The sequence below is a fragment of the Melopsittacus undulatus genome, chromosome 13, assembly GCF_012275295.1.
Source record: "Melopsittacus undulatus isolate bMelUnd1 chromosome 13, bMelUnd1.mat.Z, whole genome shotgun sequence".
NCBI classification, from domain to species: domain Eukaryota; kingdom Metazoa; phylum Chordata; class Aves; order Psittaciformes; family Psittaculidae; genus Melopsittacus; species Melopsittacus undulatus.
Window position 1 is genome coordinate 9,287,779 of NC_047539.1, and position 12,440 is coordinate 9,300,218.

At 61.3% G+C, this 12,440-nt stretch overlaps 1 protein-coding gene across 3 annotated transcripts in view; it reads right to left on the reverse strand.

Moving 5' to 3' along the window:
• Positions 1 to 12,440, reverse strand: part of ABR (ABR activator of RhoGEF and GTPase) — a 38,912-nt gene that overhangs the window by 11,102 nt on the left and 15,370 nt on the right. For 2 of the 3 annotated variants that reach the window (XM_034069039.1, XM_034069041.1), the window contains exons 3-16: positions 9,068 to 9,172; positions 8,416 to 8,601; positions 7,618 to 7,725; positions 6,894 to 6,954; positions 4,619 to 4,671; positions 4,327 to 4,467; positions 3,868 to 3,989; positions 3,589 to 3,754; positions 3,356 to 3,478; positions 3,206 to 3,281; positions 2,977 to 3,081; positions 2,423 to 2,497; positions 2,176 to 2,273; positions 1,930 to 2,061 (exon numbers count right to left, since the gene is read on the reverse strand). In XM_034069039.1, coding sequence (XP_033924930.1) covers positions 1,930 to 2,061; positions 2,176 to 2,273; positions 2,423 to 2,497; positions 2,977 to 3,081; positions 3,206 to 3,281; positions 3,356 to 3,478; positions 3,589 to 3,754; positions 3,868 to 3,989; positions 4,327 to 4,467; positions 4,619 to 4,671; positions 6,894 to 6,954; positions 7,618 to 7,725; positions 8,416 to 8,601; positions 9,068 to 9,172 — 1,551 coding nt within the window. Of the gene's footprint in view, positions 1 to 1,929; positions 2,062 to 2,175; positions 2,274 to 2,422; positions 2,498 to 2,976; positions 3,082 to 3,205; positions 3,282 to 3,355; positions 3,479 to 3,588; positions 3,755 to 3,867; positions 3,990 to 4,326; positions 4,468 to 4,618; positions 4,672 to 6,893; positions 6,955 to 7,617; positions 7,726 to 8,415; positions 8,602 to 9,067; positions 9,173 to 10,976; positions 11,577 to 12,440 lie in introns of those variants that run through there. The other variant, XM_034069040.1, reaches the window with a different exon arrangement.

Sequence of the window (12,440 nt, forward strand, 5' to 3'; positions counted from 1 at the left end):
AAACAGGGTTAACAACAACAAACCAGCATTAATGCCAACCAGGTGCCACAGCAGAGCCATTCCATTCCCAGTCCCAACCCAGACACACCTTCCCATAGAGCAACCAGTGGCTGCACCCACATGGCACAGGGTGCTCACCCTCTGCCAGCCACAGGGATGGAGCTCAGGGTGGGATCAGATGCTCACCACACAGCAGATCCCTTAGGGCTCACTGCCAGGATGCTCTAGAGGCTTGCACCAGCCATGGCCCCTCCATGGACCCATCCACAACCTCTGTGCCAGCAGGATGCGACTCCCACCCATGGCACTGCTGCAGCCTCAGGAAGCTCCTGATGCCCCCCACAGAGGGGCTGCACCATTCCCTTCATCCCACCAGCCCCTGATGATGCTAAGCTGCTTTCGTGGCTGACCCACGTGCCTGGGCCATCAGATTAGAGCAGGGCACTAAGCACAGCACTGGCTGGGGGGTGAGGAGGGGGGTGTGGAGGGGGGTGTCAGCCATCCTGGCAGCCCCAGATACACCATGGGCCTTTGCTGAGCTGCTGATGCTAGTGCTCCATGTCTCCCACTCCTGCTGCTAACTGGAACCAGCAGCAGGTCACAATGCGCCCAAGGACCAGCCAGGGCAGCATCTCTGCCTGAACAGCTCAGGGTAAAGGGGCTTGGCCACAACCCACAGCCCCATGTGCAGCACTGCTCATCCTGCCCATAGCCATGCTGCCTATCCCTGCCCTGCCAACTCCCAGGCAGGGGCCAAGCTGTGGTGACAGGACAGCCCCAACCTCACCAGGCTCCAACCAGCCCCAGGAAAAGCACCCCCAGTGCCTCTTCTCTCTCCCTTTCTTCCCCATGACTTGTACACAGCAGGGACGAGCTGTGCTGTCCCTGTCCCAACCCCTGTCTCCCAGCATGACTCATGTTTGTTGACCCAGGCTATTTCCGAGCGTGCAGCTGGACTGATCCCCAGGGGCATCAAGCCCCATCCCTGCTCCAACCCTCCCCTTGGCCCAATGCCACCCTCACACCACCGCTTCCCCGTGGAGCGGGCAACAGACAAGTGATATGGGGTATAAACAAGCCACTGGTGAAGCCAAGCGCCCGGCTCCCATCCCAGTGCAGAGCCATCTCCCTGCAGTATCCCCTTCTCAGTGCCATTTCCATGCTGCTCCCCTGGGACCTGCCCTCAGCCGCTTTCCCACGGAGCCAGTAGCTGCACTGGGCCCTTTGAAGTGGCCTTGGCTGGAGCCCTGTGTTCCAGGCATGACGCTGTCCCCCAGGGAATGCAGCTGGACCCGGTGTCCCCACCAGGAGCACACAGAGGTACCCCCATCCCAAACCATCCCCATTGCCCTCGGCCTCCCTGCAGCCTGGCCAAGGTGAGTCTGGGGGCTGCCACCTTCCTGGTCCAGCTCACCTGGAGCATCCCAAGGCAGCCCAGGCATCCATGCTCCTGCCTGGCAACCGCCAGTCAGAGGCAGATCAGCTGTTGTCTGGGAAACCCCCGTTGCCATAACAGCAGCTGATGGAGACACAGGAGAGGCAGATGGTGGAAAAGGGGACAGCCACAATTGGTGGGGTGGGATGGGGGACTGCACACCCAGAGACCCCCTGAGGCAGGGGCCAAACCCCTCCTTGCAGACCCACAGGCTGCAGCAGGACAGGAATGCCACTGGCTTTGTCACTTCCACAGGAGCCCCTCTTGCTTTGTCCCACACTCTCCTGCAGCCACTGTGCCCTGGGATCATCACTCATACCCCTGATGCCTACCCACCTCACTGCCTTCAACCCCAAGCCACAATCCCTGTCCCCCATTTCCCATGCTGCCAGGCAACTCCCATTCCAGGCATCACTCCAGAACAACCTTCCCAGCCCAGGCACCCTAAGGTTCCATAGGTGGGTGAGAAGATGCTCAAAAAGCCCAGTGCATACCTGGATCTGCCCCTTGCCCATGATCTTGTCCACAATTTCGTTGTTGTCCTTGTTGAGCTTGGTCTTGTCATAGCACTTCTCGTAGCAGAGGATGCGCAGGGACTGGGAGCCCTCCAGCTCAATCTCAAACTCCTGGGATGCAGAGGGAGGATGGCTCAGCCCCAGCATCCCAAAACACCTTCAAAACTGGGGCTGGAAGGGAAAGGGGGGATACAGTCCCCTCCTTGCATCCCACCCTCCTCTCACCTCGTTCCACTGTGGCTCAGTGGTGTCCCGGAAAACCCTGGTCTTGGCTTTGCTGACAAAGTAGCCAAAGGAGTCCACCTCCAGCGTGCAGTAAAGGTCTGGGGGAGCAGACACCACTCAGCACTCCAGGAACAGCCCCATCAGCTCCCAGAGGACCACTGTGGGCAGAGCGGGGCCACATGCTGGACCCCAGCTCTTCTGACCACACCAGCCCCCCCAAGCTAAAAGGGTGGGCACCCTCACTCACTGGCCGACTGCTTGAAGCCCTTGGCGGAGTGGACGATGACGTGCAGGAACCCATAGAGCCCAGGGGACTCATCATCTGTGGTGGGGAGAGCAGAGGCCATGTCAGGGCTCAGCAGCCACCTCCCATACCCAATGGCCAGTGTGTGGGCTGGCCATCCCCCAGGCAGCCTTTGCCATAGCAAGCACTGGGTGTGCATGGTGACATCCCAATGTTCATCCCTAAGGCCTGGAAGAGGATGTGCATCCCCCTCTGCTGATCATCCCTGACAGACATCCCAAGGTCTCCTGCTGTTGAGTGGGTCTCACCTTGGGAACACCCTGGTCCTGCACAGCCCATGGGGATGCTGGGGAGCATCCCAAAGCATTCCCATGTTCCAGCCGAGATTGTGCTGCCTGGGAGCCAGACTCTGCTCCAGCAGTGCCACCTGGTGGGTGGCTGTCCCCTGCACAGCCACGGTCCCCAAGTAGGGACCCAGCTCCAGACAAGGGACCCCACAGCTCCTCCTCAGCATCATCTGGAGGCAAAGAAGGACCCACCAGCACAGTAACACTCACCATCCTTATTACTGGTGACCGGGATGTTGTGGACAGTGCGTAGCTTGAAGCAGGACCCAGTAAGCACCTGCAGCTCCACCGAGCTCAGGACAAAGGCCTGGAGGTCTGGGAGAGGACAAGAGAGGAGCTTCAGAGGGATGCAGCCAGTGCTGGCCATGGGGACCAGAGACTGTGATCCTATGGGGCCTCCTTGTGAGACCCAAGAGAACCTCAACAGCCCCAAACTTACCCTTTTTCTGCAGTCTCTGAATGGCCTCCCTCCACTCGGACCTCTCATAGTCGGATGACAGCAGGAAGAGGTAGCTCTGGAAGACAGAGGACGATGCAGCAGGCTGTGCACCTGCAGCACCGAGCCCAGCCCCCAGCCCACCCTCCTCACCTTCCCGTTGCGGTTGTGGATGCGGAAGGGGATGGCAGGTGAGTTGAGGAGCAGCCAGAATTCATTCTCAAACATCTTCTTCTTGAGGCGCTCAATGGCTCGGCTCTGCCCCTTGTTGGCTTTCTACAGGCAGGGAGCAAAGAGGAGCCCCATGTCCCATCCCTGTCCCAGACCAAGGCACCCACCCCGGCAGCAGGTCCCACACTTCCCCAAGCACCCCATGCTCCTCTCACCTCCTTCTGCACCTCGCTCTTGATGGCCGAGATCTTCATCTTCATGTCCTCCAGCTCATGGTCAGGGATGACATGGACCTGCGGGCAGTGCTCCGACTCCTCCGGCGAAGGGAACACCAGGTCGGCCAGGGGCACATACCACTTGCAGTCGTACTGCTGGTGCTTCCTGCAGCCGGGGAGTGGGTGCTCAGTGATGCCTGACCCCCTCCCGGCACGTCCCCCAGCCCACTGGAGGACAGGGGGCTGTGACGTCCCCCTCATGCCCAGCACCCTCCTTACCCCACTGCTGCCTTCTTCAGCTTGGCGCAGAGCAGCACGTCGGTGAAGAGGAAGACGTGCCGCAGCTTCCTCGAGCCCTCTGACAGCTCCACCAAGAAGCCATCCTTGACAAGCTGCCGGGTCTGTGGAGCGGCAGGGCTGGGGTGAGAGCAGGCAGGGAGCAAAGGCCAACAAACCACGGGGGAGGGATGCTCCTGCCCCCCATGGCTCAGCCATTGGGAGCATGGGAAAGCCTATGTCCTCTGGCTGCTATTTTGAGTCCCATATGCTCAGCAGGGTGCCAACAAGCAGCAAGGACCACACAGAACCCTAACCTTGCACCCTAACTGCATCTAGAGGAAACCCTCCATCTCCTGGCCAAGCACCATGGAGCTCTCCAGGATGGAGACACCAGCCATGGGCTGGCAGAGGGTTCAGCCCTCACCTTGTGCCCCATCACTGCCCACCCCGCTGGCTTACCTCCCCTTTGGGGGTGGTGACTGCTGTCCTCCGGGGATCTATGTCCTCATTGATGCTGGAGAGGAAGTTCTGTGAGATGCGGAGGGCATCCTGGAGCAGTGGGTAGTCGGGGTGGTCAGCTGGGGTGTGCTTGAGGAGGTCCTGGAAGGGAAAAGGCACAGGTGAGTGGCCAAGGGCACTGCCCTGCCTGCAGCACCCACCCTGGAGACCCCTCAGCAGCACTCCCCATGGCTGCGGGTCCCCAGGAGCAACGGGGCAGAGTCCCCCACCCCAGGACTGGTGTCACACTCACGTGCAGGACAAGGGTGCTCCGTGTCACCCGGTCGATGGGTTTGTACAGCAACGCTGAGGGGAGAGAGAGGAGGTGTCAGCAGCCACCCACCAACAGGGCCCTGTCCCCTCTCCCACCCATGAGAGCCAGGACCACATCCTGCAGGGGCAAAGATGCACATGATGCACAGAGACCCCCCTGCATCTGCACAAAGCCCTGGTGAACACCTGGGGTCCATTCTGCACCATGTGTGGACCAGCAGTGCAGGTGTCTGTTGGGTCCCCATTGGGGTGACTGCAGCATGGTGCTTGCCAAGTACTGCTACACACACATTGCTCTGCTCCAGCCATGGGCCCGCATCAGTAAGGTCTGTCCCAGCCCTGGGACAGGGCACGATGGGGACACCAACCCAGGCACCATGGCCTCCTCCCCTCTGCTGCCACACATCACGGGTGGCAAAGGCAGAGGAGCTGTATGAACACACAGCTTTCTGCAGGATATCCCCACCATGACTGTGCCAGCACAGCCTCCCTGTGGGGTGAGGGCCTCCCTCCCCACTGTGGTGGGGGCTGCACACCAGCACCACCAGTTTTGCCTGCGGTGGCTGTGGGGCGGAAGCTGCTCATCACCACCAGCAGCCTTTTCAGTTTCTCTTTTGGCTCAGCAGCAGGTCTCACCCCTGACCTGCCTCTGCTGGGCTCTGCCAGCCCATGGGACACCCCAGTCAGTACTGGGTGCAAGGGGAACCCAGGCTGCTCCAGCAGCAGCAGAACCCCCACCTACAGAGAACACAGGAGGACCAGGCATCCTGCCAATGCTGCTGCCCCATGTTCCCTCCCTGCAGCCCCCCATGACTACACACGAGGCTCCATCCACAGCAGGGGCACAGACACCCCCTTTCTGCTGCCATGCACCTTCCCAGCAGCAAAGCAGCCCCGGGGGCTCTTCAGAGGCACTTTTCACCCCAAGCAGCCAGACCTTCCTCCTCCTGCCCAGCTCTTTGGGCAGGCAAAGGCACAGGGCACACTGACAGTGCTGCTCCCTGTACCCAGCCACTCACATGTCCCCCTGACTGCTTACAGCCAGGCTGATGCCTCTGGGTTTTCCCTTTGCTTCTGAGCACTTCCCCAAACTGCCAGGGCCAAGCAGGGCCTGGCTTTGGGCTGGGGAAGAGGCAAATGTGCTGCCTGCATCTATCCTGTCCTATGAGTTTCAGGGGGTTCCCGTTCACTCTCCCCAGAGCATGCTGCCTCATGATGCCCAGTCCCAAGAGCAGAACCCCTGTCCTGGTACAGGGAGGTGAGGATGAAGGGCTGGACCATGAACCAGAGGCTTTATGCCCCACAGCTGTGCCAGCAGGTAAAACCGGAGCCCAGCTCCTTGCAGCAGCCATCCTCTGGGATGCAGGGGGGCAGGCAGCGTATCCCCTCCTCATTCCCCCACCTTAGATCCATGGGGAGGATGCTGCCATTGCTACAGGCACATGTAAAACACCAGGGAGCCAGAGAGCGGCTGTTCCAGCGCAAGAAGAGCACCAGGCTCCTCACCAGCAGTTCCACCCGCCTGGGACCCCCACGCAGGCAGCAGGGCCCCAGCCTCAGCAGGCAGGGATACCCAGTGCCTCTCCTCCCCAGCCATGCAGAGATGAACATCCCAGTCCCACCATGCTCACAGCCCACAGCAAGCAAACAGGGAATCCTCCCTGTCAGCATCCCCCCGGCACAGCACAGAGGGATCCTCAACCCCTGTCCCACCACTGCCACGAGCCCCTGCCCGCAGGGAAGCCGAGCGCGTGGCCGCGTATGCCGGAGCCAAGATGATTCAATAGAGCCTGGAACAAAGACGCTCCCAACTTCAGGCTGCAGAACACGACACAGCCTCCACCCCCCCAGCAAGGACAGCGAGCCCAGCGCCAGTGACCCCACAGCACCGCTCCCCACCAGCACCTGAATGCGGAGCCCTCCCCCTCGCCTCACCGTAGGTGCAGTTACAGCAGAGCCGGACCACAACGAGGATTTCCATGGCAGCCCCGTCTCCATGCAGCCATCTCTGCCGCCCCGCAGCAGCTCAGCCCGGCTGCGGCACGGCATCGGCCCCTCAGCACGGCTCTGGGTGCAGCGGGATGGGGTGGGCAGGGGCTGGGGGGCTGCCGTGTGCCCCCAGCATCCTCAAGAGCCGTGCCCCCTGCTCCCTGCCGGCTCCGCGCACGGAACACAAAGGGCTCCGCTCGGGAGCAGCTCAGTCATTCATCTGCGCGCAGACAAAGGCTGCGTCCCCCTCCCCGCGCCTGCCGTACCCTCCATGGTGACGGACGTGTGGCTCTCCTTCGAGTCCTTGGGGCCCTTCACCTTCAGCTCCTAGGGAGGGAAAGGCCCATGAGAGCAGCCCTCGGGGGGATGTCATTGCTCAAGGTCATGGGATCCCCCCCTCACCCTTCTGCACCCTGATACCTCATCCCAGCCCCAGCCTGGAGGCCACACGTGGGTGCTGAGGTGGAGGTGTGAACTGCATGGGATGCCAGGAGCAGCTCTGGCTGTGCCCAGCAGAAGGGACACAATGGACCAGTATGGGGAGGCTGCTGGTCCCACTGAGCTGCTGTGGAGGGGCTGGAGGGAACAGGGAACAAGCCTGCAGCCACAGAGGGTCCCATTGCTATAGGGGAGCCAGGCATGGAGATGCAGCCAACAGGACATAAGCCACAGGTGCCCAGTACCCAGCATCCATGCTTAGTGGATGGGGTGAGCAGAAGACTACACTGGCACCTCAGAAATTACAGCAAGGAGGGCTGAACCCAACCTGAGCTTGCACAAGGCAGGGGGAATCCCACAATATGCGAAGACCACAACCTTCCCTCACAGCCACTGATGCTCCTGCCCTAGGACAGTCCCTGAGGGCCTCCAGGGCAGGGACAGCATCCCCATGATGGGGCAGATGCAGTTGTATAAACCATGGGACAACACTCTCCACCCTGTGTCAGGACAACCTGGTCACAGCAGCCCTGTCCCCCCAGCCCAGCTTACCTCTGAGATCTTCTGGAACTGGTTGTTGCTCTGGCTGCACTTCTCTGCTGTCTCCAGTGCAATTTTGTAGTTATCCACAAAGGCTTTGTAGACCCCCAGCTGGCTGGCCTGCGGGGAGCAGGGATTAGCCAGGCATCCAGTGGGATGCTGAAGCTACCCACAGTGTGAGAGACCAGGCAGCCACCGAGGGGACACTGCTCAGAGCTGTCTGCTCCCGGCAGGACACAGCCAGGCCATAGCCAACTGGGCCACACGCTTGTCTCCACAGGGAGAGTCCTCTTCCACAGCAGGATGCTGGGGCTCCTGCCCAGCCCCATGCCCCACAAACCTCTGAAGTCCAGCAGAGAGGTAATGAGAGCCTGAACCCTGGAGGCTGAAGCTACAGCCACTTCCTGGCACCCTTCAACCTGCCTGCTCCTCTTCCCCTCCCCAGCACGGCCACAGCACCATGGGCACAACCTCTGCTCCCATCACAAGTCTGAAGCAGTGGCAGGACCCAGAGCATGACCCTAGAGAGCACAGACAGCAAAGAGGCAGCAACCTACACACCTGCCAGCCCCATGGTAAAGCCACACCATCCACCTCCAGCCAAAACCCTGTCATGGCTGCTCCTGGAACCCGCTAACTGTGGGCATGAATACAGGCAGGCAGCAGGGACTGCTGCAAGGAGGGATGCAACAAGTCCCACGGCCACCAGTGAACAGATGGCAGGGCATGAGCCGAGCTCCACAGCATGGTGCTCTATCTCCCTGGCCCTTCTCCTCTTCCAAATGGAGCAAGACCTGGGGAAGGCCATACCAGCTTCTGGAAGAGGTGGCCCATGGTGACGTTGCTGTCCCACTGCTGCACCTTCGGGCACAGGCTGTCATAGAACTCCTTATGGATCTCGTAGATGTCCTGGATCTTGTAGAAAATGGTCTCAATTTGCTGGAGGGTGAGGACAGGCTGCGATGTTGTGGCTGTGGCCTTCAGTGGCTTCATAGGCTGCCAAGGGAGAAGGGAGAGTGTTTGAGACTAGAACTGAGAGGGGAACATCGAGGTGAGGGGGACGTGAGCTGGTAGCAGGGATGGGTCTGGGCCAGCAGCTGGACCAAGGGGCTGCTCCCAGGCATGCATCCCCACAGAGTTTGCCGTGGCAGCGGTGAGCCCACGTTGTGCAACAGCATCTCCACCACGAGGGCCAGTGAGTCCGCAAGAGGAAGCGGGGCTATAAATACTTCCCCACTGGGAACACAACCAGCAGCGGAGGCGAGACAGGGCAGCTGGGCCAGAGCAAGGCTGGATCCAGCATCACTCCTGTGGCATTGCTCCTGCACAGGTAGCATCTGGGCCAGGCCTGCCTGGGGGAGGCTGTCCAGGAAGAGATGACTCACTCACATCCATCCATCTATCCATCCATCCATCCATCCATCCATCCGCTAGGGAACATCCCTGGAAGGGCTGTGCTCACCAACAAGAGGGCCTCCAGCTGGTTGATGTAGATCTCCTCACTGGCCAGGAAACCAGACAGCACCAGCTTCCGCATCTCCAGGCCTTTTCCAGCATCTCGCTCGCCCTGTGCAACACAGCAAAGAGCCTGGCTGAGCCAGCAGGCAGCACAGGAGGACACCCCTCATCCCACCAGCCCATCCCTGTATGGGTATCCCCATCAGTGACAGGGACGTTCCATGGCAAGGGCTGGGCACGTGCCTGCCGGGCAGCACAGCCAGGCTGGAGCCAGCTGGGAACCAAGGGCTGCACCAGCTTCGCTCCCCTCCCTGCTCAGGGCTGGCCGGGAGCCCGGCACTGCAGGCAGCATTCCAGGGTGGTGCACAGAGCTGCAGGACTCTCCCAGGGCAGAGTCCAGAAGCGCCCAGTGAAATCATGCCCAGCAGCGGAGAGGAAATGGCCTCGAGTTGTGCCAGGGGAGGTTTAGGTTGGATATTAGGAAAAAATTCTTCACCAGGAGGGCTGTGAAGCACTGGAACAGGCTGCCCAGGGAACGGGTTGAGTCACCAGCCCTGGAGGTGTACAAAGGACGTGTAGATGTGGCGCTCAGGGGCACGGGTTTGTGTCGGAGTTGGCAGTGCTGGGTTGAAGTAGGACTCAGTGCTCTTAAAGCTCTTGTCTAACCTAAACAATCCTGTGATTCTGTGGCGCTCACACGTGATCCAGCACCACCCTTTCCCCAGCTGAGGCTTTCCCAGGAAAGTGCCACTCCAGAGGCACTGGGACAGGTCCTGGGCTGTATGGGGACCTGCTGCTGGCAGCTCAGTTAGTGACCAGATCTGCTGCAGCACTGATGCTCCATGACCCTCTTGGAGCAGGGAGATGGGCGATGCATGGATGGGCTGGGAGGCTCTGGGACCCTCAACCAGGCTCTCAAGCATCCCAGTCCCTGGACCACCTTGAATGCCTGGCATGCCTTGGATCTCCACTTAAAAACCACACTCAGGAACCAGGCTTTGCATCCAAAGAGCCATGGGTGGGTATGCCCATGGATCTGCATCTCCCTGTCGCACTCTGGCACTGGGGGTTGCAGTGCCAACCAGGGTGTCCACCCTGCAGCTCCCTGCCAGGCTGCACTGTTAATGCCAGGACACAGTGACTGGTGCAGCACAGGGGTGCATGGTGAGGAGCAGGTTTGTGCACTGGGAGCTTGTGGGCTCTTTGCCACCAATTAGTCACAGGCTCTTCCTGCTTCCCTCAGCCTGAGCCCTGCGCAGGAGCTGGAGAGATAAGGGGCCCGTCCACACCCGGGCCCTTCAGCACCCCATAGGGATGATGCCAGCTGGCCCCCCACAACCCAGAGGAACAACCATAAGGTGGGGCACAGCAGCCACATGCAGGAGACCCCAGGGAGCACTTCAGCCCTGTGCCAGCACCCTGAGGGTACACAGGCAGGGTGGACAAGAGAAGGGTGCTGGGCTGCACATGTGCCGGCACATGCGTCCCCCCGGGGCCACCTCCCAGCACCGGGGTTTGGGGTGGTTTAAGGGTTGCTGGTGGCCATGCAGTGGGGCAGAGACAGAGTGCGGTCCAGCCCCTTCCTGAGCATCCGGCGCCAGCTCTGCCGAGCCACACAGCCCCCCCCAAGCAGCACGCATAGCCCCGCTCCCCATGGGAACAAGGATGGGGACTCATCCCGCTCTGTGCAAGCACCCGCTGAACCCTTTGCACCCGCTACCCTGTGCAGCCCCGGCCCGTGCCCTGGCTGCAGGCAGTCCCGAAGGGACAGCAGTGATGCTCCTGCCCCTCACCAGCACCCACCACATGGACCCAGGAGCTGCCCCAAGTCCTGGACATCACCAGCACCAGCAAGATGCCCTGGTCCCCCAGCCCCACCACCAGCACAGGAGTGGGGAGCACCCACTGCCCACCTTCTCGCCGGCCGAGAACGGAGACACGGGGCTGGTGGGAGTTCCCGGCTCAGAGTCATCTTCATCCTCCAGCACTTTATCCAAGTACCCTATGGCCTCCTCTTCCTCCTCCATGGCCGGCTGGGCAGCGGGGACCCCGCGAGGCTCCGGGCGAGGGGCTCACACAGCTGAGCCAGCTTGGCCTGACTCAGCCCTGGCCACCGGCCACCGCCGTGGGATGAAAGGAGCCATTATGGGATCCCCGGTGCTCCCGCCTGCCACAGCTCCGGCCTTCAGCTCGGGAATCCCGGGGGGGGGGGCAGCACAACGGCCCCAAGAGGTGGTGGCAGCGGCCGCTGTGGGGTCCGCAGCGGTGGCACAGGAGGGACCGGCCGGCCCTGCGCTCACCCCCGAGGGGCTGCGGGTGCTGCAGGGCCGCTGCCCCAGCCAGCCCTGCCGCTCCGCCCTGCACGCTCGCTACAGGAAATGCATCTCTAGGCGCTGGAGGTGGAGCTGCCTCGCCGGCGGCGTGTGGTCAAGGCTGGGGCGCGCAGCAGCCGCCTGCCCCGAGCCGGTTCTCCCAGCGTGCGCAGGGGGAAACCACGGGGAGGGTGCCCTGTCCCCTGCCCGAGCCCTGCATCCGCACCCTGCAGAGCCGACAGCAACAGGATAGTGCCCATCCTGCCCGACAGGGTCCCTTGGTCCCACCGTGTCCCGGCAGACAGACCACAGGGATTGTCACCGGCAAAAGTGACCTTAGAGGGCAGCAGCGTCACCGGGTACCTTAAGGAGACCTCGCTCCACACCCCCAGAAGGGACTCAGGGCAGGATAATGCAGCTGAGACACGCGCCTTCCCACAGCATCCCGCATGGACCAGCACTAGCACTTCATTGCTGCCCCAGCCTGACCACGACCAAGGGGCAGCCAGGGAACAGAGACATGAGCAGTGTTGTGGCATCATGGGCCCTGGCAAACAGGGCAAGAACAGGCTGGAGGAAGGGAGACTAATGCAAGAGCTGTTTCAGCAGTTTCCCCCTGCTCCTCAGCAGCAAAAAGGGAACCAGCAACCACATCTGTTCTGCCTCCTGCGCCTGTCCAAGCCTGGAACCAACTCCTGCTAGGAGAAGTGGGCAGAGACACAGACATGGGGACTTCCAGAGTCTGTGCTCAGCCCTGTGTCCACACCACAGCTCAGGCTTTGCTAAGAGGGGTCTATGCCAGGGCACTGGGCCCTTGCCTGCTGTGGCCATGTTTCCAGAGGGCAAAACAGAGTCTGCCCAGGGGAAAGCATCCACAGTGCCAAACCAGAAGCACTTCTCCAAGCAGGGCCTGGGCCATCACCTCACACCATGATCAAGGCATTTCCCAGGTGGGAGGAGAGACAGACTGTGTCTGCACCCAGCCTCTGGGTGCCCCAAATGTGGGCACAGCTGCCCCAGGGGCTTGCAAGAAGAGATGCCCCACCAGAAACCTCCTCCTGCACT